Source organism: Neodiprion virginianus, chromosome 6 (assembly GCF_021901495.1).
Source record: "Neodiprion virginianus isolate iyNeoVirg1 chromosome 6, iyNeoVirg1.1, whole genome shotgun sequence".
Classification (NCBI taxonomy): domain Eukaryota; kingdom Metazoa; phylum Arthropoda; class Insecta; order Hymenoptera; family Diprionidae; genus Neodiprion; species Neodiprion virginianus.
In genome coordinates this window covers 19,525,278-19,549,164 of record NC_060882.1, presented here as the reverse complement: position 1 = coordinate 19,549,164, position 23,887 = coordinate 19,525,278, and the positions used below count along the sequence as shown (strand labels likewise).

General features: G+C 35.7%; 3 protein-coding genes across 22 annotated transcripts in view; 2 read left to right on the top strand and 1 right to left on the bottom strand.

Moving 5' to 3' along the window:
- The first annotated feature begins 97 nt into the window (after positions 1-97).
- Positions 98-2,991, top strand: LOC124307830 (myogenesis-regulating glycosidase). 3 transcript variants are annotated; one of them, XM_046769940.1, is made up of 5 exons: positions 109-142; positions 262-359; positions 489-1,939; positions 2,011-2,167; positions 2,296-2,991. In XM_046769940.1, the coding sequence occupies exons 2-5, from the start codon at positions 281-283 to the stop codon at positions 2,478-2,480; spliced, it is 1,872 nt and encodes a 623-aa protein (XP_046625896.1). In that variant the 5' UTR covers positions 109-142; positions 262-280; the 3' UTR covers positions 2,481-2,991. The 3 variants fall into 3 exon arrangements, with proteins under 3 accessions (XP_046625897.1, XP_046625896.1, XP_046625895.1); XM_046769939.1 differs by having other exon boundaries at positions 109-143; positions 219-359; XM_046769941.1 differs by lacking the exon at positions 262-359 and having other exon boundaries at positions 98-143.
- A 227-nt stretch (positions 2,992-3,218) lies between these two features.
- LOC124307829 (centrosomal protein of 120 kDa) lies at positions 3,219-9,812 on the bottom strand. 3 transcript variants are annotated; one of them, XM_046769936.1, is made up of 13 exons: positions 8,574-8,769; positions 8,312-8,375; positions 7,334-7,481; positions 6,972-7,233; positions 6,208-6,727; positions 5,917-6,125; positions 5,515-5,819; positions 5,085-5,328; positions 4,857-4,977; positions 4,578-4,681; positions 4,182-4,463; positions 3,720-4,048; positions 3,219-3,561 (listed from the first exon to the last, which is right to left on the bottom strand). In XM_046769936.1, exons 1-13 carry the CDS (start codon positions 8,616-8,618, stop codon positions 3,222-3,224), a joined length of 2,973 nt encoding a protein of 990 aa, XP_046625892.1. In that variant the 5' UTR covers positions 8,619-8,769; the 3' UTR covers positions 3,219-3,221. The 3 variants fall into 3 exon arrangements, with proteins under 3 accessions (XP_046625892.1, XP_046625893.1, XP_046625894.1); XM_046769937.1 differs by lacking the exons at positions 8,312-8,375; positions 8,574-8,769 and adding an exon at positions 9,749-9,812; XM_046769938.1 differs by lacking the exons at positions 7,334-7,481; positions 8,312-8,375; positions 8,574-8,769 and adding an exon at positions 9,749-9,804.
- LOC124307831 (casein kinase I) overlaps positions 8,780-23,887 on the top strand; it is a 56,758-nt gene continuing 41,650 nt past the window's right edge. For 4 of the 16 annotated variants that reach the window (XM_046769952.1, XM_046769946.1, XM_046769948.1 and 1 more), the window contains exon 1: positions 8,784-10,759. In XM_046769952.1, the coding sequence (XP_046625908.1) occupies positions 10,519-10,759 (241 nt within the window). In that variant the 5' untranslated portion in view covers positions 8,784-10,518. Of the gene's footprint in view, positions 10,760-23,887 lie in introns of all 16 variants that reach the window. The other 12 variants (XM_046769956.1, XM_046769958.1, XM_046769951.1 and 9 more) reach the window with 7 other exon arrangements.

Genomic DNA, 23,887 nt, shown 5'->3' with positions numbered 1-23,887 from the left:
AAGTAAAAACTCTTGATAGTATATCTGAATCCCGAGTGAATAACAGTAAAACTTATCTCTTCGGAGCTATATAAGCTTTGCTGGCTGGCTGAGCACATGCACTGTTATTTTGAATATGAGAAAGATGAAGCTTCTTTTACAAGGTACGTGACATGTCAAATAAGTGTAACTTTAGTACTTTGCAATTCATAACATTTTCATTGTAACGAATTGTTTAGCTGGACTCATATTTGTGTTGGTTTCCACTCTTTTGTGCTGTCCGAGGGTCCCAGATAATCAAATGACAAGAGCTACCAAAAATGCGAGAGTTGATGTAATTATTGACAATCATCACATTGGATTGAATATCAGAAAATATGGTAGGTCTATTCAAGACGAGAATAATTAAAACTCTGATACCAATTGTTAAGTGTTCACTGCAGCTTTGATTCATTTGTAGTTTGTCTTATGAAGTTAGTTTAGTTTTGATGAAACCATTTACTTTTCAGATGGAACTAATGTGTTCAATGTGCTTCGTACTCATTCAGCGGCATATTCAAAGGCACCTTTAGTTTTTGGTGATTGTGGTTCTGAAGTTATATGCGTAGTACAGGGTGATGACATGAAAACAGAAATAAAATTGAGCTCTGATAGTGAAATTATTACAATTTCTCGCACTGTAAGCGATAGTGAAACAGCAATCATCGATTGCTATGAACTTACCGATGGAACACAATGGTTCGGAGGTCCACAACTGCGTTACCAGTACTGGCCAGTTCAACATATGCGCTACGAAGAAGAACCTTATCTACCGACTCACCCGGTTAATATGGCAGTGGCCGAAAGATACTGGTTGTCGAGCAAAGGGATTTATATATTCGTTGAAGATGCAGCTCCGCTATTCATTGACCAAAATAATTACAAGGATAAAAATCTCTGTTTAGTAGCAAAAAACAAAGCACCTTATAGACATCGCGAATCCATAATATTGAATTATGAAATTGGTGTTTTTGGTGATCCGAGATCAGCTCACGAAAATGTAATCCATGATCATTTAGGAAAACCAACTGGTCACCCCGACGAGAGAATGATTATGCACCCAATATGGTCAACTTGGGCACGATATAAAGCAAATGTGAGTGCAGAAATAGTAAATGAATTTGCAGATGAGATTCTTCAGTATGGATTCAACAATAGCCAGTTAGAAATTGACGATAACTGGGAAACTTGTTATGGCTCTGCTATTTTTGATACAACAAAATTTCCCAACATTAAATCTCTCACAGATGGTCTTAAGACCAAAGGTTTCAGACTGACTTTATGGATTCATCCTTTCATAAACGAAGAGTGTGAACCTGCTTATACTGAAGCTTTGAATAATGGATATTTTGTGAAAAATGTCTATGGTGAAGTGCGGATGGCTTGGTGGCAGGGACAGCAAGCAGCTGCAATTGACTTCACTAATCCAACAGCTGTGGAGTGGTGGGTCCAGCGACTAAAATATCTTCAACTCACCAGCGGTGTAGATAGTTTCAAGTTCGACGCCGGTGAGATTTCATGGTTGCCTCAGACACCCGGTATATCAGGCGATGCTGAATTATCACCTGGTAGTTTTATCAGCAGTTACGTCAGATCACTTGCCCAAAATTTTAATGACATGATTGAAGCACGTGTTGGTTGGAGGACTCAAGACTTGCCAATTTTCATAAGAATGATTGACAAGGATACAACATGGACTTGGAACAATGGACTTCCGACATTAATCACAACTCTTTTACAAATGAATATTAATGGATACGTTCATGTTCTTCCTGATATGATTGGAGGTAATGGATATCTTAATGGTTTCCTCAATGCTACAGAGTATCCTTCAAAGGAAATGCTTATCAGATGGTTACAGACCAATGTTTTTATGCCGTCGCTGCAATACTCCTTCGCACCGTGGGACTTTGATGATGAGGTATCCCTTCAAGCTGTTTTGTTATACAGGAACACTTTTTGTCAGATATTTTATAACTGAATATATTGTAGACAGTCATAGTAAGTAAAAAATATACGGATCTGCATGCAGAAATAACACCGACTATTATACGTCTGATGAAGAAAGCAGTAGATACCGGAGCACCACTGAATCCACCAATTTGGTGGGTAGATCCAACAAATAGGGTAGCTCACAGAATTAAAGATGGTAAGATAAAGTTAAAAAAGTTATCTCAGCACTTTTATTTTCCTATCATTTACTATATTTTTGCTATTGTTCACTTGCATATTAAATAACAGACATGTTTGGAGCACTTCTGTGACTTTGTATTTCAGAATTTTTACTTGGTGAGGAAATCCTTGTTGCACCAGTGGTTGAAGAAGATGTGGTACAACGTGACATATATCTTCCAAAAGGTTCCTGGAAAGATGCTGTCACGGATGACATTCATACTGGACCATTGTGGTTGAAGAACTATCCAGCTCCGTTGGATGTTTTACCCTACTTTTACAAAATATAAAAATTTCAAGATTGAGAGTATTCAGTACATTCTAGCATCGTGAAAATTTAGGATTAGGTATCTGATCCAACTTCCAATGGAATTTCCAGCGTTGAAGACTGATACAGTAAAATAAGCTACCAATGATAATGAAGGATGATAAATAGGTAGATGTGATTATTTGGTACTGTTTTATTTAGCTTAAAATCTGTATAAAATGAACTAGCATCTTAGCTTCTCTTTCTTTGGGAATACATGTCATATGCTCAGTTTTACATTTCACATTACCTATGCGTTAGTTATTATCTATTGTCAAGCACATCAGACAAAACAATGAAAGATGTACTTGTATTAAACTCTTTTCACTGTGACACAGGGTATCAACGATAAGTAGGTATTATAGAACTGTCGAATCCCTTAACAAAGGAGCAATGCAACTTGTCCATGCTACTTAAACCAGAAAGCATCTGCATTGGGATTTTAAATTATATTCAAGATTGAATCTCGTATTTACATATGAATAACTTATATTTGTAATATCAAAATGTTTACATACTCTTTGTGATAGTTTAGCCTCTATTCGCGCATTCATTACATCAAGTACAACATTGATAAAAGTGTTTTTTCTTCTAATATCGCAACACTTTTAATTTTCAACATCTATTTCACATAACTTATTCTTATTTTGGATTGTTTTGTACATTTTTGTATCAAATGTTGATTGTCATTCAGTCTTTTTCAATTAGTTTAGAAAAAATAATTTCAGCTCGTAATTAAAAGAGATCTAATTTCGTTGTTGAGTTTCATAATAACCGTATCGTCTATTGAATAGCTACCCGTTTTTAAGAGAGAGTCGCGTTCTTCAATTAAATTTTTCAATTTTTCATCGATTTCTTCAGATCTGGCTGACATTTCTGATCTAGCCATGCTATGGCTAGACTTAGAATATAAGTTTGAAGGTCGTATAAACGCTTGGTCATCCATATTCATCTGCATGAAGGCAGGTTTAGGTTTGATTACATTGATTTCCTGTTGTATCTCACCAAGTAGTATTTGATCATTCAATAATTCTTTCGAGTCTGTGCACAGAACGTCTTCCAAGCTGTGAAGTAAAGTAAATAATGTAAATACCAAAATATTGGACATTATCAAAACAGATGTCAATTAAAAATTAATATTTTTTCGAACTGAGATGGTTGATGAAGAGCTTGATTAAGTCATTGAACGAAAAATTACACGAAATATCATTGGATATCTTACTGAATATTTTTCAACTCTTCCTTGCTATTTTTGATATGAACTTCTACCGCTTGCTGATGATCCATTTTCATTCTGTGAATCTCTCTCACAGCTTTGCCCCATTGCTCTTTAAAGAAGGATTTACTCTTCTGAGTGTTATTCAATTTTTCTTCCATTCCTTTAAGCTCTTGTAGCAACAAAGCTGTTTGATCTTGCGTCAGTGATCCCTTCTGATAAACTTCCAGTTCCTCTGTTAGCTGACTGACGATGTTTTTCAATTTATCGTTTTCTAATTGTAATGGTTCCACTTTCGCCTCGAGCACGTTTTTTTGTTCTTCTAAGATGGATAACTAAATGAAAATAAGATTTCAAACGAGTATTCGATGTAACAGAGGAATTTCAAAATGGGATGCTTGAAAAAATTTTACCAATTCTTTCAGCTGAGTTTATAACTTTGAAAAAATAGTCATTGATTTAATCTACCTTATGATTGAGATCATCCTGTAAGCGCTGCGAAGCTTCCCGCAGCTCCTGTAGCTTGTGATCATATCTCCATTGTAAATCTTCATTAGCTTTGATTAGCCTAGCCTCTTTTTCCAAACTCTTAAGTCTTCTAATTCGTAAATCTTCGGTAGCATTATTCAAACTATTAGCTAACATTTTGCATTGTTCCACACTACAAGCTAATTTAGTTTCCAACGCCTGTCTGCGTTTTTGCCACTCGTCACTCAACAAATTCAAATGTCGTTCTTCTTTTCGTTTCAGCTGAAATAATTAGTTTATTTATCGAAACATCTTATGTTGAATGTTACTTTTAAATGAAAATTTTGTCGTGATGAAAAACTACAACTCTCAAACAGTGTGTATTCGTAATTATACCTCAACTCGAAATATTTCCTGCTGTCTCTCCTTCCAAGTTTCCAATTCTTCAACAATTTTATATGTCAAACTGTCGTCTAATATTGGAGGACCCAGGTCTTCGTCTGTTACATCGGAATTCAATTAATTAGGTTTTATATATTGACTATATAACATTGATTTATAATCTGCTTATGTGCTTAAACAACGAATCTTGGGAGTGTTGATATTAAAAGTGAGAAAAGTGAGGATAATTTGTCGTAGGAGAGGTTTTTCTACAACGCATAATATAAAAATTACCAGTTTTTCCTCTTTTTGTTCCGTGGTAAGGGCCACAATCTTCTAAACTCATTTTTACATCCAAAATTCCAATTTCTTTTTCGTCTGAGCCAAGTAGTGGCACTCCGAGTTTACACTGTGCCTAAACAATTAATGAAATCGTGCTGGAGAACATTTTTCAACGTTATAGATACTTTAGATTAACGTATGGTGATTATTGTTGCAAAAAACCAGAAGGAAACTCCTCACCTTACTTTTGTTGAATAACTGTGTAACGTCAAGAACAGCTTGAGCCAAGCAAACTTCAACGTTATCTTCAGCATTGCAAATACTAACTCTAGGTGGAAACGATATTAAAAGCTTTCCTATCTCATCTGCGGATGATACGAAGTGTAATTTGCATTGAATATCTTGCAGAGACAATTTTTTTGTTGACAGTCCAGGAATTTTTCGTTGCAAAGTCGGCACAAGTTGTGCTTTTGGGTGATGAAAACTATAGACATGGTAAATATTATTTCAAAAATTACAATTTTCAATATGTAAATTCCACCTTGCACCTCTACAAATTTTACCCGTGTTTTTCTTACGACACATCTATGTCAGTCACAAATTTAAGCAATTTAGAAACGTCTGTGTGAGGTTGAAAAATATTTTTCATTATATTCATATCTCTTATTACCAAAAATTAATATTCTCTGTCTCCAATTCTTGTGAAAATTTTATACTTTCTAATAAAATAGTCAAGCAGTAGCAGTGGTATGCTTTGATGCTTCTTGAACGTTCTTTATTAGAGGCTGAGTGCAATATTGCATCCGCAGAGTGAGAAAAGATCACATCAGCTGCTTGTTCTTTGATGACTTCACAACTCGATGAATGTTTGTTTGGATTTTTGAAATGCCCAACCGGTTGATTAAGACTAATGCATTTCCCAAAATCACCTCCAGGATTTCTGTGTGCTTCAATTTCTGATTTTGTTTTATCAACCTGAAATCATTCAAGTGTATTCTGAGATTCAGAATTATATTCAATCACAATTAACACTCCGGAGTGTTGGATTCGATATAATCAAATGAAATCTCACTGAATTACGATAATGATGGCTATCCTTGATATCCAAATCAGCATGTTGAACCCAACTATTACCAGCCAAGTAAGATGCGACATCATAATTTTCGGCGCCTACATTTGAACTCGGATCTTGAGACTTGATATGACTCTTTGAATTCACGCTCTTGTATCCAACATATTGAAGTCGTAATTGAATTTCTACAGACGGCGTTTTTCCTTTCGCTATCCGCAATAGTACATACATTTATTAAACGATTGAGTAAAAGAGTAATGAAATTGTCAGAAGATACTTTTCAATACTCACGAATAGATTCTGTGACATTATCCATTGCTAGATAACACTGCTGGTCTAAGGCCATACTAGTATCACCGGAATTGTTAGAATAATCTGTGATATTTTCACTTGGAACTAGGGAACGAAGGTCCACTTTGCATTGCCCAACAAGAGTGTTGCCATACTGAAGTTTCACGAGCAGGTAGGGATTCTCTTGAAAATAGTGCTTCAATACATTGAGACAACTGCGTATTCGAATTACTATTTTCTCATTTAGAGTATGAGATTTGTCAGGCAGTTTTTTGAACGATTTTAGTTGTATATCGTTGTTCAGTATTTGATACCAGAAGCTGAAATTTTCTCTGAGATCGTTAACGCCCCTTTGAACGAGGTATTCTAAATGGTCAGCTTTTCCAGCTGTGATACTCAAAAGAAAGAGATCTCGAGATGTTGAATCTGGACCCAATTGTATCAAGCGTTCTTCATGTAGTAGCCTAGGTGTTGCACTTACAGTTGACAGGGTAGATTCCATTTCTAGTTCTGCCTTTTGCTGGGAAAATTTCACAATCAGAACAAAGTATATTTGCAATAAGAAAGTAATGCAATGGCGGAGGCGATAATGTTTACTCTTTAAGAAGAAATTTTGTGAAGTAAGATATATAAGCAAGTTTGTAAGTCTCGTTAGTAACTATCGATTCTGTGGTAGACAGTTATAAAGTTTTCTTTGGTGTAATTGTTACAATTTAAAATTGTAAATTATGAATTATATCACCTTCTACATTCCACAGGATTACCTGAATGTTGCTGTAACTTTGGCCTGAGACCATTTCCCTATCTTCTATGGTAAGACTAAGAAGTATTTCCGGAACAGATACTCTCAGCTCTGATTTGACTCCGAGAAGCTTGTGCCAACTAACTTTAACATTTGTGCTTTTGTCCCGAGGTATTATTTGCGCCGATCTCAGAGGGAGTAAAATGTATCCAATTTTTTCTCGTAATCCGCTGTCGTCGACTGCAAAACATTCTAGTTTCAATGGAACATGGTCCACTCTCATTCTGTGAATAAATTTAATTTTCTTAAAAGTGTAAATGGCAAGATATGGGAATCGCTAATGCAAGTGTTAGTTCACACTTCACAACTTATTTGTCTTTATACTTTCGCACTCCGCTCTTGTCCGCATCCCATACTAAATCGGTCGCGTATTGCGGATGTAGGTCAGGATCTACAAGGTCAGTTTCCAACGAGTGTCCGTTCAGCGTCGCAACAATAACTGTTGGATTTTCAAGCTGGCTGAATCCATTCCCTTGAATTATTTGCCGAAAATAAGAGTGGTGACTGTTTTCTGGCTTATAATTAGTTTCATTGATCCATGGATTGCTTGCGATAAATTCATTGAAATTACGAAAAGATCTAGACAATAGTGTCATTCAAAAGGAGGTATATTTGTGTAAAATAATTACATATGGTAATCGCAGGGTTTACACCAAAGACATTTTCAAAATTCACCTGGTGGTTTGGATTTTCTTTCCAGCACTTATTTGAAAATTGATCATTCATTATAATAGCAGAAAATGATGTTTTGCGGTGAAACCTCTTAGTAAATCTAACTTTCAAATTTAGAGGTCTAGTCAGAGAGAATCTTTTTTGGCATACTTTAACAAAATACTTCTACATTTTTTTCTATCAGGTGTTCTAAACAAAGTTGTCAATGAACTTGAATCTAGAACAAAGTTGTGGCTATTTTTAAACTTCTTTCAGGTGAACGGTAAAGTATATAAAAATTCAGTAAAATAATCAAACCTGGAAGAAAAGCATACATCTCTTTGTTTCAACGATGTTTATTTGTAGCATTTTTAAATTTCATGTTCACAAAGTATTTCGTTTGATTTATAAATTAAATTTCATTCTACCTATCAAAGTACTAACCGAACTACAGGTTTAAATTATAGCGAAATGGTTTTCAGCCAGAGAGAGAAAACGATTAATCAAGTTTTTCGAACGGAAGCAAACAGTGGTGTTAACATCGTGAAAAGTGGACCCGCATTCAAAAGATGTTTGGTTGTAAACAGTACATGCCGAGGTATCGGAATTGAGGTTATGTATCAACAGCCGACGTATAATAAAAATAGATACCTTCTTTAATACCAAGTACAACCTGTACATTGGGACCAGTCAATTCTTCCATAACTTTAAACCACTATATAAATGGATAAAAAAAAGTAAATAAAAATCTTTAAATACAAGTTGTAGATCAGGAACGAAAACATAGCAGAGCTTTGCGTTCCGGTTGCTATGGATACTGAGCGGACTACGTAGTTCTTTGAAATGAAAATATTCGATTAAACAAATTACGTATAAAATAAAACGAGGGATTTCGATACAGGGATATAATAACCGTGTATTTATTTGGGGCGGGTATCCGGCGCCTCGTTATCGCCATTATTCCTCAAATATACACCGGAAAAACAGGGCGCAAAGGGGGCGGGGAGCGATATTAAACTCGGCGGAAACGGAACCGCGATGCGCGCGCAGACAACACTAGCATAGCAGCAGGGGCTTCAGGCCATTCGCCCCCTCCGCCAATCGGCACTCCGTGAGAGAAGCCGCTGCGCTGAGAACAGCGGGCCTGCGAACTGCTGGGAATCGTCGCGAACGTAACCATCGGCCAGTCCATCGGACCCGCACCCCGTTGGCGAATATATTATCATGGTACACCTACCTACGAGGCTAATTTTTTAATTGACACAGAACAAAAGATTTGATACGTGCCTAGTTCGTCGGGTGTTTTAAAAGTAACCGGGAGTGAGGATAAGTGACGTAACGCGGGTTTATCGTCGACGTATGTATGCATGTATGTACGTACGGTGTGACGAAAGCGGCGGAGAAAACGTTGTAGGTACATACGTACGTACATAAATATACGCGAGGTGTTTGAAAAGAATAGCAGAGAGGGGGGGGCAAACTACCAAAAACGTATCCGTTAGATGTAACATAAAGGGTTTTGGTATCGAAGTTTGGCGGTGATGAAAACGACGGAGAATATCCTTACGTTTCGGAGAAAAACAACCAACCATCCGAATCAATAAATAAATTAATAAATAAATAAAGTTGATACATATATATGGATAGAGTATATATATAAAAAAGAAACGAGAAAAAGAAAAAGTAAAATAAAAGCAAGAAAAAGAAACGTAGTCGGATATTTCGGAGAGATCTCCCCGCGAGCGAGAGGTGCCCGAGAGGAGCCAGTGAGTAACGTTTTGTAATGGAGGTGTTGGCGCATTGTCCTCTGTGCGGTGAGGAGGACATGCCCATGCGTTATGTTCGTCGTGGATGTGACTAATAAAGTGCAGTGTGCCGGGGAGGATTCGTCGAGTTCGACGCGGTGCAGTGCGAGCGATAGGATAGCGTTAGCGAATATACGACCGTGCTTACAGCATGGGGATTGAAACGGTCAGTGACAAGCGAGGCAAGTCAAACAAGTGAGAAATAGTGTGCCAGCGTTATGGTCGGCAGCAGTCGGGGCCGGGAGTAGGTAGAGTGTGTAGAGTCGGTTAGAAACCAACCTACCTGTGTCACACGAGCGGCCATTAACTTTCCCCGTGGCCGTGCCTCTGTTGAGTTTTTAAATTCGTTAACGACACCCGACGGATAGTTATCCCCTTGCCCCCTCCCCCGCCCGTCCTCCCACCCCCCTGGCCCAATCCCACCCCGCCGTCACCCCGCCGCTGCCGCCGCTGCTTCGTCGTCGACGACGAGGAGTGTGACGGCGATCGGTCATCGGTGTATTCTGACCACGGTGTGTGCGCGCGTGAATCGTGTATGTGTTTCACGTCTGAGGTTATTCATTTTTTTTTCTTACCTTTATTTTCGTTTTCTTTTTTTCTCACCGTCATCAACGTCATCTTTATCGTCATCACCACCACCACCACCACAACAACAACAACCAGCAGAACCACCAACACTACCGCTATCGTTACACTTCTATCGTCAACGAAATTCTGTGCTGGTTTTCGTAAAGGAGAAGAAGAAGAAGAAGAAGAAGAAAAAAAAACGAAAGAAGAAAATAAGGAGAAGGAGAAAGTGCGACGACGAACGACATCAACGATCTCGTTTTGTGCGATGTTTACGAATCAGTGGTGAACACAGGTGTGATTTATCGATATAGGTATATACACCTGTGTACATACATACATATATACATACACACATACGCATCCATATGCACGTATTACACTCGAGATAAAAGAAAAAAAAAAAACAAAAACTGACATCGACGAGGTGAAATCCGCTAGACGGTTTTATTTTTAACCACGCGTTTTATCGTCGATTATCGAAATATGGAAAAACGCGAGAGCCGCGACCCTCGGGCCAACAAAGAAATAACCCGGGGTGGTGAACGTGACCGGGATCAAGAAGCTGCCAAGAGGACGTCGAGGGGTAGCGGAAACGCTGCCGCCCGGGCCAACATGCACGCATCCCGGCACAGCGTGACATCATCCTCCGGGGTTTTGATGGTTGGACCGAATTTTCGAGTCGGGAAGAAAATCGGTTGTGGAAATTTTGGCGAGCTAAGACTCGGTGAGTACGATACTGATATCACTACAAGCAACCAATCGAATCTGCGATCTATCGCCGAGAAATCTAAAGTTAAACCCAACCTAACCTTCAAATGTTCTTACGCACCCACCCACATCGCTGTGCGGGGATCTTACACCGTATTATGTACGCAACCGATTCCTTTCCTTCTTTCGTACGAGGCTGAAGTTGGTAACGTTCGCGTAACGAAACATTGGCTGAAAAAATTTCTATTTCACAAGGTTATAGTGACTTTGGAAACGAGTAAGTTGAATCTTGAAAATGTGAACAAGTCTTGCTTTGTTACGATTTACCGCATTTCAGGAATTTGTGAAATTGTGAAATTACGGTTTTTACGAAAAGTATATCATTACGATAACGCTACTAACTTCAGCGTCATCATCGTACGAGGAGGCTGAAGTTAGTAACGTTAACGTAGCAAAACATTTGGGGAGGGGGGATTAATATTTTGCAAGTTTATATCGACTGCAGTAAGTTGAATCTTTAAAATTGCAATAACGTTACTAACTTCAGCCCCATTTCTCCATTTCTACTGCTGTTGCTGCATTGTGCCAAACAAAGTTGTTGCTAACCAGCAATCAGTTGCACGCTGATATGAGAGAATTATTCACACGTTTTTCGCCTATCTACCGTATCTTCGTTGACGGGGAATTTTTGCAATCGTTTATCGGTAATGCGGTTACGGATCGCGAGAAAAACGACTTACTTTTTTCACAGACGTTTTTCTCTGAAAACAAACTTACGTTTTTACCGACAAAAGAATCGGCGAATCGATTTAATTTTATTATTTCAAATACTCCTTGCGAAGTATGTACTCTCTGTGTTTTATCGTCGCTATGTAAATGCAGCTAATATTACGCCGGATAATTCCGCCTTGGTTTAGATCCGCAGAAAAGTAACAACATGTTATATTTTCCAACGTGTTTTATTTCTCATTTTCCTCGAAAGTATTCTCGCCGTTTGTGTTTGATGCGTGTAAAATACCTGCACGTGTTTTCCGTCTCGATGAACGAACGGAATTAATTAGCCCGAATAATTATTTGTCAATTATAATCGTCGTCTGTTAGGAGAATGCGAAAAACATCGACGTGAAAATGATTCACTCATTCATTCATCCGTTAATCTTTTTTCCTCACCATTTATCATGATGTTGATTTTTCCTTCGAGCATTGATTTGATCATCATTCGAAGGAATTAGTACCGGTGGTTATAATTGATATTCGAATCAACTCGAACGTTTTGCTGCTTTGATAATTTTCCCTGCTGCTACGCTCAGTCGAGTCTTTCCTCTTGTTTATTTGCACTCTAGTAATTAAACGTTATCAGTAGTTGGTTGCTCTGTGCATGACAATGAGGTTGAAAAAATAAAAATTCACGAAAAAACACTGGACAATTTGTAGAGAGAAACGTTAAAGTTTTATGTAATAGCGACGACTTGCAAATGTTCCTCACATATCCTACGATGGATTTTTAGGTAGGAAAAATATTACACCTGCTGTAAAGTTTTTCATTGAATTTATCAAGGATTCGGTGAAAGTTTTTTCTTACAGGAAACTCGCGATTGTTCGTTGCGTAATTTGCAGTAACAAATACAAAATCGGCGATGATGGAGCGAGATATCGAATCTACAACGTGTACATAATAATGAAAAACCATGCGAGAAGGAAAAAGTGACGCAATATAATTATACGTCGAATGTAAACCGCAATTATTTATCTACTTTCGTACGATTCGTGCTGTCTGTGTATCATCGATTACGGAAAATTGATGTAGGTTTATAAGTATTTTACAATGAGGTAACTTATAACGATGAATATCCGCAAGGGTTTTTCTTTCTTCTTCTCCCTCTTCAAAAAGAAAGAAATCAAAAAAACATTTTGTTAGATGTGAAACCTGTAATTACGGAATCATGCTCACGCTTACAAATCGAAATCGATCAATGATTTGTCGTTATCATAATATACACGCGTCGGTTTAATATTTCTGAAGAATTGTTGCAACTCACACGTGCGGACTGTTCGATGAGCTATAAAATTACATCGGGCTAATGCTCGTAACGTTCTTGTAATGATGCATCTTTGGAAAAAGACGTTGTTTGGATACTTTAGGATTACTTGAAATTTGGTAAACTGTTAAATACAGCATATCAACAAACTGAGATTTTGTAAATTCAACTTTTTCAGATATTCTAAAAGAGCAAATTAATAATTTTTGTTTCAACGATTCGACATATTAACGTTACCAACTTCAGCATCGTAAAATTATTTCATCATTTACGACGTAATACGATCATTGGTTCGATAAAAACTGTTGTTATAATATCAGTACAGTCACTATCAGTCTTCACGCCGCCGTTGTAAATGCTTTGAGATCGATAATAATTTTCCACAGCGGGATTAGACTGAAAATGTGTGAAAACCGACGAGTCGTAATATCAGCTTCCGCTGTTGTACCAACAACGTGCCACGCCTCATTTTTCGGACCGAGGAATAAGGAGAAGTTTGTAGGGAAATGAGAAGACGAAAAAAATACAGAAGGAATTAACTGCGAAAACTGGCGAAAAAGCTGCGAGAAAAATAAATTGTTGTTGTTTTCTTTGTTGCCGTACACTTATTGTTGGTAGCAAATTTTTCTGCCACCTTGCAGGCGTTGACGCATTTTAGTCGGGATTATCGTATCTCGTTCTGGTGAAAATGTGTAAGAGTAATGTTTTTTTTTTTTTTTTTTTTTTTATAATTTTTTATTTACAATATTGGGGTTGAATAGTAGGGGTTGAAATTACGAATTTGAAAAGTTTTGAAAGCGCCAAGTTACGAATTTGTTGCTCACGAAACTTGGAGTAAAGAAATCAAACTTTGACGAAACATAAAAAGTTTCCGAAACCCGCCGGCGCTCAAAGTTCCGAAAGTGCAAAGTTCCGAAAGGGCGAAAATTTATAAATCCGAAACATCGAAACGCCGAATGATCGAAGATTTTTAGTTCTGTGAATTTCTGGCTTGGTGAAATTTCACCACTCTGATCTTTTTCTTTGTTTTGGATTTTGGATGTTCTTCTGTTCGGAATCCTGGTCATTCTAATTTTCGGTTCTTCCGATATTTTAAACCCACTCGTTGAATAATCTGCGGTGTGTAAGTATATTTTAATTTTTGAAATTCTATTGATCCGAAACTTTATTTTTCGACATTTTGCTCGATCGTAACTTGAATTTTCGAAACTTTGAACCGTCGGGTTTCCGATCGTTCGAAACTTTGTTGTTTCGTAAAAGTTTGATTTTTTTGCTTCGAGTTTCGCCACAAAATAATGCGAAATTAGGCGCTTTCCGAACCTTTCAAATTCGGAACTTGAACCCCGCCCTTGTGTGAATAATTCATAATTCTGATGAAACTGACAAAAATTTTGAAATTGAACGGTATTTTGATCCTTGAAAATTGGGGTGCATAGGAATGAGCATTTCATGCTTTTTTGCCGATAATTGTCAGGTTGTCGAGTAGCGATGATAGTTATCAAAAACGTGTTGTGTCTTATGTTAACACGTTGCGAACTTGAACTTTGTGAGTATATGTATGTACGTTAAATTCATAAAACATTTAAAAAAATCACGATTTTACAACTTTCAAAAATGACTTTTAAGATGTTATGTTTACCAAATATGCAAGATATATTATGTGCTTTGTTTATTTATCCAGCAGTTTACCACTGAATTTCCGACATTTTCTTGAGGTTCTGAAGTAATTCTTTTTTTTAACGCATCTCTACATGCCCGTTACAAACAAATTTCAACTTTGTGTGTGGTTTTTTTAATTTTTTTAATTCATTTAATGCATATTCCAAGAAGAGATATATATATAAAAAAACCTAGACCGAGTTCGTGATTTATTGTTATGTTATTTAACCGCATTCGAATTAGAATTTTATCCACGGGTTTGTTATTTTTATTGTGGGCTTATTAATCATGTCGCAATTTTCTCATTGCATGTTATTATTATTACTACTATCATAATAATCGATTTCTCAGGGTCTCCAGCTGCTCTTCTCGTATTTCTATTTTATTGATAATTTTTGGTCCCATGGCTATGAAGTCTACTTAAAAGGATTTGTTGGCCGAAAATCGATACTGTTTATACGTTGAGTATGTTTATCGAATTATTGTATTTCCAAGTTACGAAGGTATCTATGAAAGAAAAAAAGATAAATGACCGAATTGATAACAAAAGCTTCAAAATCTATGCTTAATTTTAAAATTGTCCAAAATCTACTAGTAGATTCGTTCTATTGATTCTACAATTTCTTATTTCACTCAAAATACTGTTTTCTAACGATTGGCTGAAATACTTTTTTTTTTTTTTTTTTTTTTGATACCGTCATCGTTGAAAATTTGATTTTTACAACCACGTACCGAACTTCTTAAACATTCCGTTCCTTCCAGAGAAATTTCCTAGACTATTTTCTTCCTAGTGCATGTCTTAATATCGTAGTGTGAGTCTGTTTGTTGAACTAACTGCAGATCACTCGACATGTTTCTTTATACCACTGCGTGGGTGCGTGTTTTTGCAAATAATAAAATTGCACAATTCGCGGCGGAAGACGTAGAGGACACTTTTTTGTAATTTCGTACACGCGCGGAGCTCTTTGCTTTTATAATCAAGTTATTCGCGTAAGAAAATTCGCCAGCTGGCACAATAAACATGAATGAAAACGCTTGCGGTTCGTAAATATTATTTAATCAACGTTCGTCAAAACGAATTTATGCATCTCGTACGGAAGGTATAGGTGTATACTGTATATACGTGTGTGTGTGTGTGTGTGTGGTGTGTGTATAAACATATGGGGCATTCCATGACAGCACGATCAAGTTACCACGTCGATCATGTCTCGGATTGGCTTTATGATTTATTTTTTTTACGAAAGTACACGACGAAAAACGCGTGTGGAATTTTTTTTCAGAATCCTTTGACCCGGCGTATCGGAAGTATGACTTAAAAAATTCAAAAAAAAAAACCAAAGACCATTTTCGAAGATCTCAAAAAATTCAGAAAAGTCTTATCAAATATAACAAAATTTTTGACACGTATTAGAAGATAGAAATTTCGTAAATTCATAAGATGAATAAGAAAAATATTTTAAAAAGAAAATAATTATTATTTGATTGCAGTTTTGGCATAAGAATGAATATAATAATAATCTTTTCTTTGTGTTTTTATTATTTTTCTTATTCATCTTTTGAAGTTATGAAATCTCCATCTTCTAATACGTGTCAAAAATTTTGTTATATTTGATAAGATTTTTCTGAATTTTTTGAGATTCTGGAAAGTGGGTTTTGTTTCAAGTATTTAAATCATACTTCAGATACGCTGAGACGTAGAATCTTGATCGTGATGTCATGGAATATCCTATATGTATATATGTATATATATATATATAGGATATTCCATGACATCACGATATATGTGTATATATATACACATGGGAATTCTAATTTCTATTGAAGCTTTTGAATAACACTGCAACGTATGCGCATTTTGTGTTTCTCATTCTTCTTATTTTTCTTATTCTCATCCCACGATCTTAATGTGGCGGTAACCTGAAACTACTTCTGTCATACGTAAACCGCACTCACATCACTTCTGTGCACAATAACTAAAAATATTACGATCACTTCGAACACGCGGAAGGTGAACAGAAGTAATTACGCAACATCGGCCTGCATGGCATCATTAAAGAGCGCACCACATTTTCTCATTGCGTTTTGCTGGCTGCCTGTTTTTTCCTTCGTTTTTTTTTTCTCTCTCATGCAGCATCTACTCTGTGCGTTTCTTTTCTTTCAATAATTTACCACAGTGTAATTATGTATTATTATATTGGATCGTAACTTTTCTCAAATCAAGCAGATCGTTGGTTCTTCGATTTATTTTAAAATTAAACAACAGAAGAATAATTATTCACTTATTCACTAGCATTACCCCATTTGAGCAGATTTTTTATAAATAATATTTTAACATCGTACAATAATAATTGCACGTGTAACGGTTAAATTTTTTTTTATTAACACGTGCGAATGGAAACTTGAGCGTTATAAAAATTTACAGTATGGGATTTTTTAATTTTGCGCATCGTGCAGAGCGCGATATTGACTAGGTTATATTTTTTAATAACAGTTTCATTTTTCACCGTTGGTGATGATAACAGTTGATTAAAAGATCTGAAAAACGATTCGATATCGCGAAAACTTTAGTCGTACGTATTAAGATGGAGAAAAAAGTAACGATGAAAATGGAAATTTGGAGTCGGGTTTTTATTATTCTTAATTTTTTTTCAAATCTTTCACCATACAATTTCTATAAAAATTATTCTCATTTTCCCCCCATATTCTTTGGATACATTCGCGTGAGTCATTCCTTGTTAAAATTATGCTGACGTAATCCACCGGCGTGTGGAGAAGGCAGAAAGCAGCCCTTCTAGTCTAACGGCTTTTCGCTTGTGAGTTAATGACCCAAAACATCCCCCCGTGCTGCCTACGATTATGGCGTTGTACACTGTACGCTTATACTACGTATGCATGTGTGATTTGCCTAACAATAAGCGAGAATCATTACGTGTAACAGCCATAACCATCCATACAACGTGCGGGGTGCATTTTAAGTCTTGCAAAAACTCGATTTATTTTTATTATACATGCGCGCTTCGAATATATAATTAAAACTTGGATCGGTATATTTATTTAGAAACTTTTTTTCCTCTATTCATTCAACAGTATTATTATCAATTACCATCATTATTATCGTTATTATTATTACTACCAGTTTTAGAGTTTTTTTTTTATATTTTCTTTAAATTTTATTTAAATTTACGGTTATACACAACGTAAATCTGTGTATACGATAGCAATTGTTGCATACTCTGCATCGAAAGAATCGAAAGCTGCTTAAAGTTTCACTGCAATCAACAGAAATATTACTTTTTTTTTCTTTTCTTTTTTTTAATTATTTGGCACGCTCGTTTTATGTGTAAAATATGCAAAGCTCGCGTGAATAAATACCTTCGCTTGGGTTACAATCTACAGCTGTGCGGATCAATTGCTTTGGACACTATTTTCATTTGTTCGCCTTGAATGATAATGATAATAATAATTTATTTTATCGACGATAAGAGACAAGACTACGATTAGGTTGGTATTAACGCACGTTGTTATAAAGGTGAACGAAAATTAAATCGCGTTCAATCTATCTGTTATATATACCTACGTATAATATATATTTATTTTATCTTGAGAATTTTTTTTTTCTCGTTATTCATTTATTTTCGTATCGCCTTTAATCAATATCGCTTCTATCATAATCTATAAAATACTTGAGGTATATTGTACGTACCAACTTCATGTTGTATCATCCATTTTCATTAAATTACATTACTACTTCATTTCCGGTTCGAACGAATGAATCACTCCAATGAAAATATAATAATTAATCATTTAGGTATTTGTTTTTCACCCGTGAGAGCGTTATTGAGATGTTTTTTTTTTTTTTTTTCTTCTATTTCTCACAAATTTCACAACTGAAACGAAGGATTCAATCGAACGTTCGTTTTATTTCTATTAAAAATAATGTACACACATTTAGCCATTTATAATTTTTTTTTTATCTGTTTTAGATCACCGGTTTGTCCATATTTGAATATCGCAAATTCTCGTTATAATCTCAACTCCGTTCGTTCTCGTTATTTTGCATTGCTTAATCCCTTCTTTGGTTGTCGAGTATAATTTCAGAGAAGAAAGTAGAATCGTTGGGGGAGAAAAAAAAACAACCAATGAAAGATAATTCAAAAAATTTACAGGAGAATAATGAAACTGTTTTTTTTTTTGTTTTTTTTCCACCTCACCGCGTTGATAACCTTGCTTATCGATTAGTAACCGTTACATAAGTTTTGGTTTGTATAACAACTGTGTAACATATTTTAAAAGAACGTATTATCGAATTTTAACCACCACGGATCACCTTAAATAAAATAATCAACTCTCGAATTGTAGATAGAAGAAAATTACACGATTGTAATATATGTAACAGTATAGAATAATAATAATATGACGACGATGATGTAAATCATAATGACTTATCGCCGTGTGACGACGGTAAATTGAATTGGTGGCATTGAATATTATAAGTATGTAGAAGAAAAGATAAGAAACGAATACATATGTATAAAAAGTATGCATGTCACGCAAAATTATATATATATAAAATTCGATAAATTCACGGCAATGAATATTTTTTTTACGAACCGATGTAAGAAAAAAAGAAAAAGCTCGCTGTAGCGATATTATTTATTTATTTAATTACTTTTTTTTCGCATTCGTAAAATTTTGCGACATAGTCTCGACGATTTCTTGTTTATATTTACCGTTAATATTACACTGGTATGTAATATTGACTCGGGTAATTCTTGTTAGTGGCGAAGTTCGTCCTGGTGCTGATGGTGGTTAGTTTGAAATGATTCATAACCTCGGCACGCTACCGCAAATCAATGACGGCGCGAAAGAAAGAGAGAGGTAGAGAGGGAAAGGGGGAGACGAGGAGAAAAGGCGAAAAGGAGAAAAGATCGACGAAAGAACGGTGTAAGGGTACAAAGACGAACGAAATGGGGAAAGAAAGAAGAATCCGTTACACATATGCGTATAAGTCAACAAAGATCGGCCTCGTTTATTTTTCCCGCTATTTCGGGTTACCGCAGTTTCTGAAACAAGAACAAAACAATTTGGTAAAGAATAAATGAAGAAATAAAAAATAACAATGCTTATTAAAAACCGACGGCCAAAGTTCCTACAATGCGAATGAAAAAAATTGAAACTAAACCAATCATTGCCTGCGAGTGTGTGTGTGTGTATGTATTTACATATATTATGTAATGATAAATAAGTAGACGACATAAGAAACCTGTGTCATATCATTGTAATAATATATAATATTGATTGTCGCAAAATGAATTGAGTTAGTGAAACAAACGGTAAAAAAAATTTAAACAAAAAATACGTAAACGTAAAATTAGATTCTGCAAACATATTTAGATTCACGACTTGATGTGTAATTTCTTGATCCTGTTCTGCGGATTAATCGACAGTACAAAGTCACTCAAGGACACGAGTACAAATCTGCTAAATCACGTTACGATAAAAAAAAAGAAAAAGAAAAAAGTGCAACAAGTCATTAATTCTTTTTTTTTTTTCCTTTTCTTTCATTTCGTTATTTTGGTATTCATCTCTGTTTATCGATTATATATATATATATATATATGTGTGAATAATGAATAATTAAACGCGGGCAATTTTCTACACGGATTATACGATGGATTTATTTATGCAAAAACAAGTCTGGGCGTGCAGTAGACGAAGGATAAGTAAAAAAGAAAGAAGCAGTGACATCGGTAGGTCCGCTATAGCCAGCGGCTGCCAGACCGGAAGTTCGAAATTCCAAACCGCAGACCGTACAGTGTTTCCGAAGCTTTCCTGTCACCCCCTTGCGTATCATGCATCCTTCCTTCCTTCCTTCCTTCCTTGCCTTTTTCAAAAGGTCAAGTGTTATCGATCGATCTCGCCTTCTCGCCTCCTCCTCCCTTCAATCTTATCGTCTCGCCAAGTTTCGCAATTTTTCTACGTTTCTTATTATCATAATGTGAAACGCACAAAGGGTCCCCCCCCCCCCCCCCCCCAAATCCTGTAAATTTTTATGTCGTGTCATATATAGGGTGGGGGGGGGGATAATATTTTTAATGGTGTTTTATCATCTATTTTAGTTTATAAAAATTTATTTATCGATAAAAAGATGAGATAATTAAGCTAATGGTTCATATCTCTTTGGTGGATATATACATTAATGTTCTTTTTTTAAATATAAAATGACTGATTTAAGGACGTTGCGTATTCCCGACGGAACTGCTGTTCGCAGACGTTCACGCGATGCAAGTTTTCTCCGTCATTTATAAAGATATCGAACTTCTGTTAGAAGCATCTTGAAGGCAAAGGAGCACTCTGCGTCGTGTATTTTTCCGAATTTCAATTTTTTTTTTTCAGAGTCGTAAAAAACAGCACTGAAAGTGAGCAAATTTCCCGTTGTAATAAAACAAGAACGAATTTTTTTTCACAGTTCTACGAAATACACGACACAGATAGATCCTTCACCTTTGATTTAGGACTAAGAGCAATAAAATCGAACTCAAGAGTTGCGGGAAAACTTGCACGAGCTGAAGCATGAAACGGCGGATTTTTGCCTTTTCGCGAAAAGCGATTGCCTGCTAGCGCCATCTCTGGCTTAAGCCGCCCGTCGTACGAACTAACGGCCGTAGCAGCAGTTTGCATTTAACGCGTGCAAATCCGTAATTCAAATTTCTCAATGTAAACCACACATAGTCAACCTATTCTTCCGAAAATCGTTTTCCACCTTTCGTCCATTCACGATTACAAACTTACCGATGACTTTTACCGCACACTGATCTACCTAACTGACTATTTGATTGTGATATTTGACATCTACCTGCCAATGTCGATGCACAATACACTAATGAATTGAAAACATGACGTGCTATCGAAGACATTGTTGCAGCGTAAAGTTCTGCCTTTTGCCAGCAATAGTAGACTCCAGACGTGCTCGACAACTTCCGATTCGCGACCCTCCTCAAATAATTGAAGCTAGAAATTCTGCGGTCAAATCAAAACACTCAACGACTGATGTTTCCACCCGTAAGAGAAAGAAAACGACAACCGACGGTACTAACGAGTAACTATACAGACGTTTTTACATATTTCTATATTTTTCCTTTCATTTATAACTATTTCACAATAATGCCACACACGGAAAACTATTCTTGATTCAAGAATATTCTATTTCTTGGATCAAGAGTATGCTATTTTTGTAATAAAAATATCACATGTTCTGGAATGAAGAATACTCAGCACTTGATTCAAGAATATTTCAATTCTTGATTCAAGGATTGTTTTCTTTGCGTGTAGCCCATTTTTTTATTTTTTGTATTACAAATCAACCCTCGCATGTATATCCTGCTTGTTAAATTTTCATTTTTCAGTTACAGCCCATTCGAAATTTCGCACGGATACGTGTTTTCACATTATGTTTTCAAGTTCAGAAATTAATGAATTTCTGAATAATGACCTTTCATATTCGTTTGCTGAATGTTTGCATCTTTCATTCCGTAATATTCATTGAATCAGTTTATTTTGAAGATTCGTTTTATTTCTATAATAATTACTTGTTATACCGAAGAAACGTCATAACGGAAAGCGAAAAGTATGGTATTCCACGCGATCGAATTTATATATTTTATTTATTGACGCGCCGTTACTTTTGATCATGTTTTGTACCATAGATTTTGCTGATTTTTCAATACGCCTCATCTGTCAATTTCTAATATACTCCTGCATGTCTAACTCAATTTTTTTGATTTAATATTTTTCTTTTGAATATCTATCGATGTATGCAACACTTTTAATTTTTCCTGGCATGGTTGAGAGGTTGGAACGGCATAGGGTGGGTCTCTTCGTCGCAGCGACCTCCACGTGGTGAGACCTGGGTCATTGATGGCAATGTATTTAGTAGGGATGTGCGATTCTGGATCTATTCACTCAAGAATCGAACTTTTGGGTCGATAAAATAGATCTTTTGTATCGATACTTTACTAATCGATTTTTTCTAGAATCGATTCCAAGTCTGCAAGGATCGGATCAGGTTCTTCAATTAAAAAAAGTTTTCAAAGTCTATTTTGGCGTTCTGTATTTTACGAATAATATAGGTTTGAGAATACAAAAGAATCGATCAATTTCTAGCGCTGAATAAATCTAATATCACAACTAATAAAAAAAGCTTCCCACCCAGTCGGCTGGATTTGTGTAATATGTATATGAGAACTATTGCTCTGATAAACAAATATGACCCAAAGCAAACTATTGTTAAATATCAAAACTGTTGAATAAGTACTACATTTTTGTGACACGATTTTTAATCTTCAATATAGCTACCGGTTTCCAGTTAAACTAAAAAGTAAAAATAACGATCAATCTTTTGTATCCGATTTTTTGGATGAATCGGTTTTTCCAAAATCAATTTGAATCGATACTGAGAATCGATCTGTTGCTCGATATCGCCCATCCCTGGTATTTAGTCATGAATTAGCTAACTGCTGTTTCGGACAATTTCTCTTGTACTATTTTTTTATTTAGTTATATTCCTCGTACGTCAGAACTTCAGAACGTTCAAGTACAAGCGGCCTGGTCCCAACGGAGTGCGGAGTGGGGGGCCATAGCACGCGAGGGGCATAGACTCAAGTCCCGCCCACTCTTCCCCTTGTAGATCATTTGTGTGATAAAACCATCTTACAAGTTGTAAGAAGTTTATAAATGATTATAATTCATATTTCACGTTCGTGATTTTTTACATTGTTATTTTAACTCTACAAGTTATTCAGATTTGTGATTTTTTTTTTCTTTTTTTTTGTTTTCTCAACGATTTTTACGTAAAATTTCACATATTTATAAATTTAAAAAAGAAAAAATGAAAAAGTATAGCGTTAGCCCAACAAATTATAAAACCTGATAGACATCTTAAAATTCCTGTATCGGATGTGATAATTATTTTTTTCCAGCTAGAATTAAAAGTCGGATCACTGTGAACTTTTGCCAGAACATTTTTATACCTATATGTAACAACGGATTTTCAAAAAAGAATTCCGATTTTTCCGAAGTGATTTTTCTCTTTTTTTTTTCCCGAGACGAACGAAATAGCAAATAATTAATTAGCTTTGGAAAAATCTGAAAAACATTCTCAAAAATGTTTTCGGGCTGACTCTTCCTTCTAATATTTTAAAAATGTTCCCTCCTAGAAAAGTTCTATAATATAAATAAGAAGGGAACGCTTTCTAATTTTAGCCAAAAGGTAAAAATCTTTTATACCTGACATGCGTGATTTATCAGAATTAAATCAGATTTTTCAAATCGTATCGATCGATATGTTTTTTTTTTTTTCAATTGTTGGCAATACAAATCGATTTGAACAATTTGGATGTATATAAAAAAAAAAAAAGTAAAAAAAATGTGCGGCTTCGAGAGTCAAA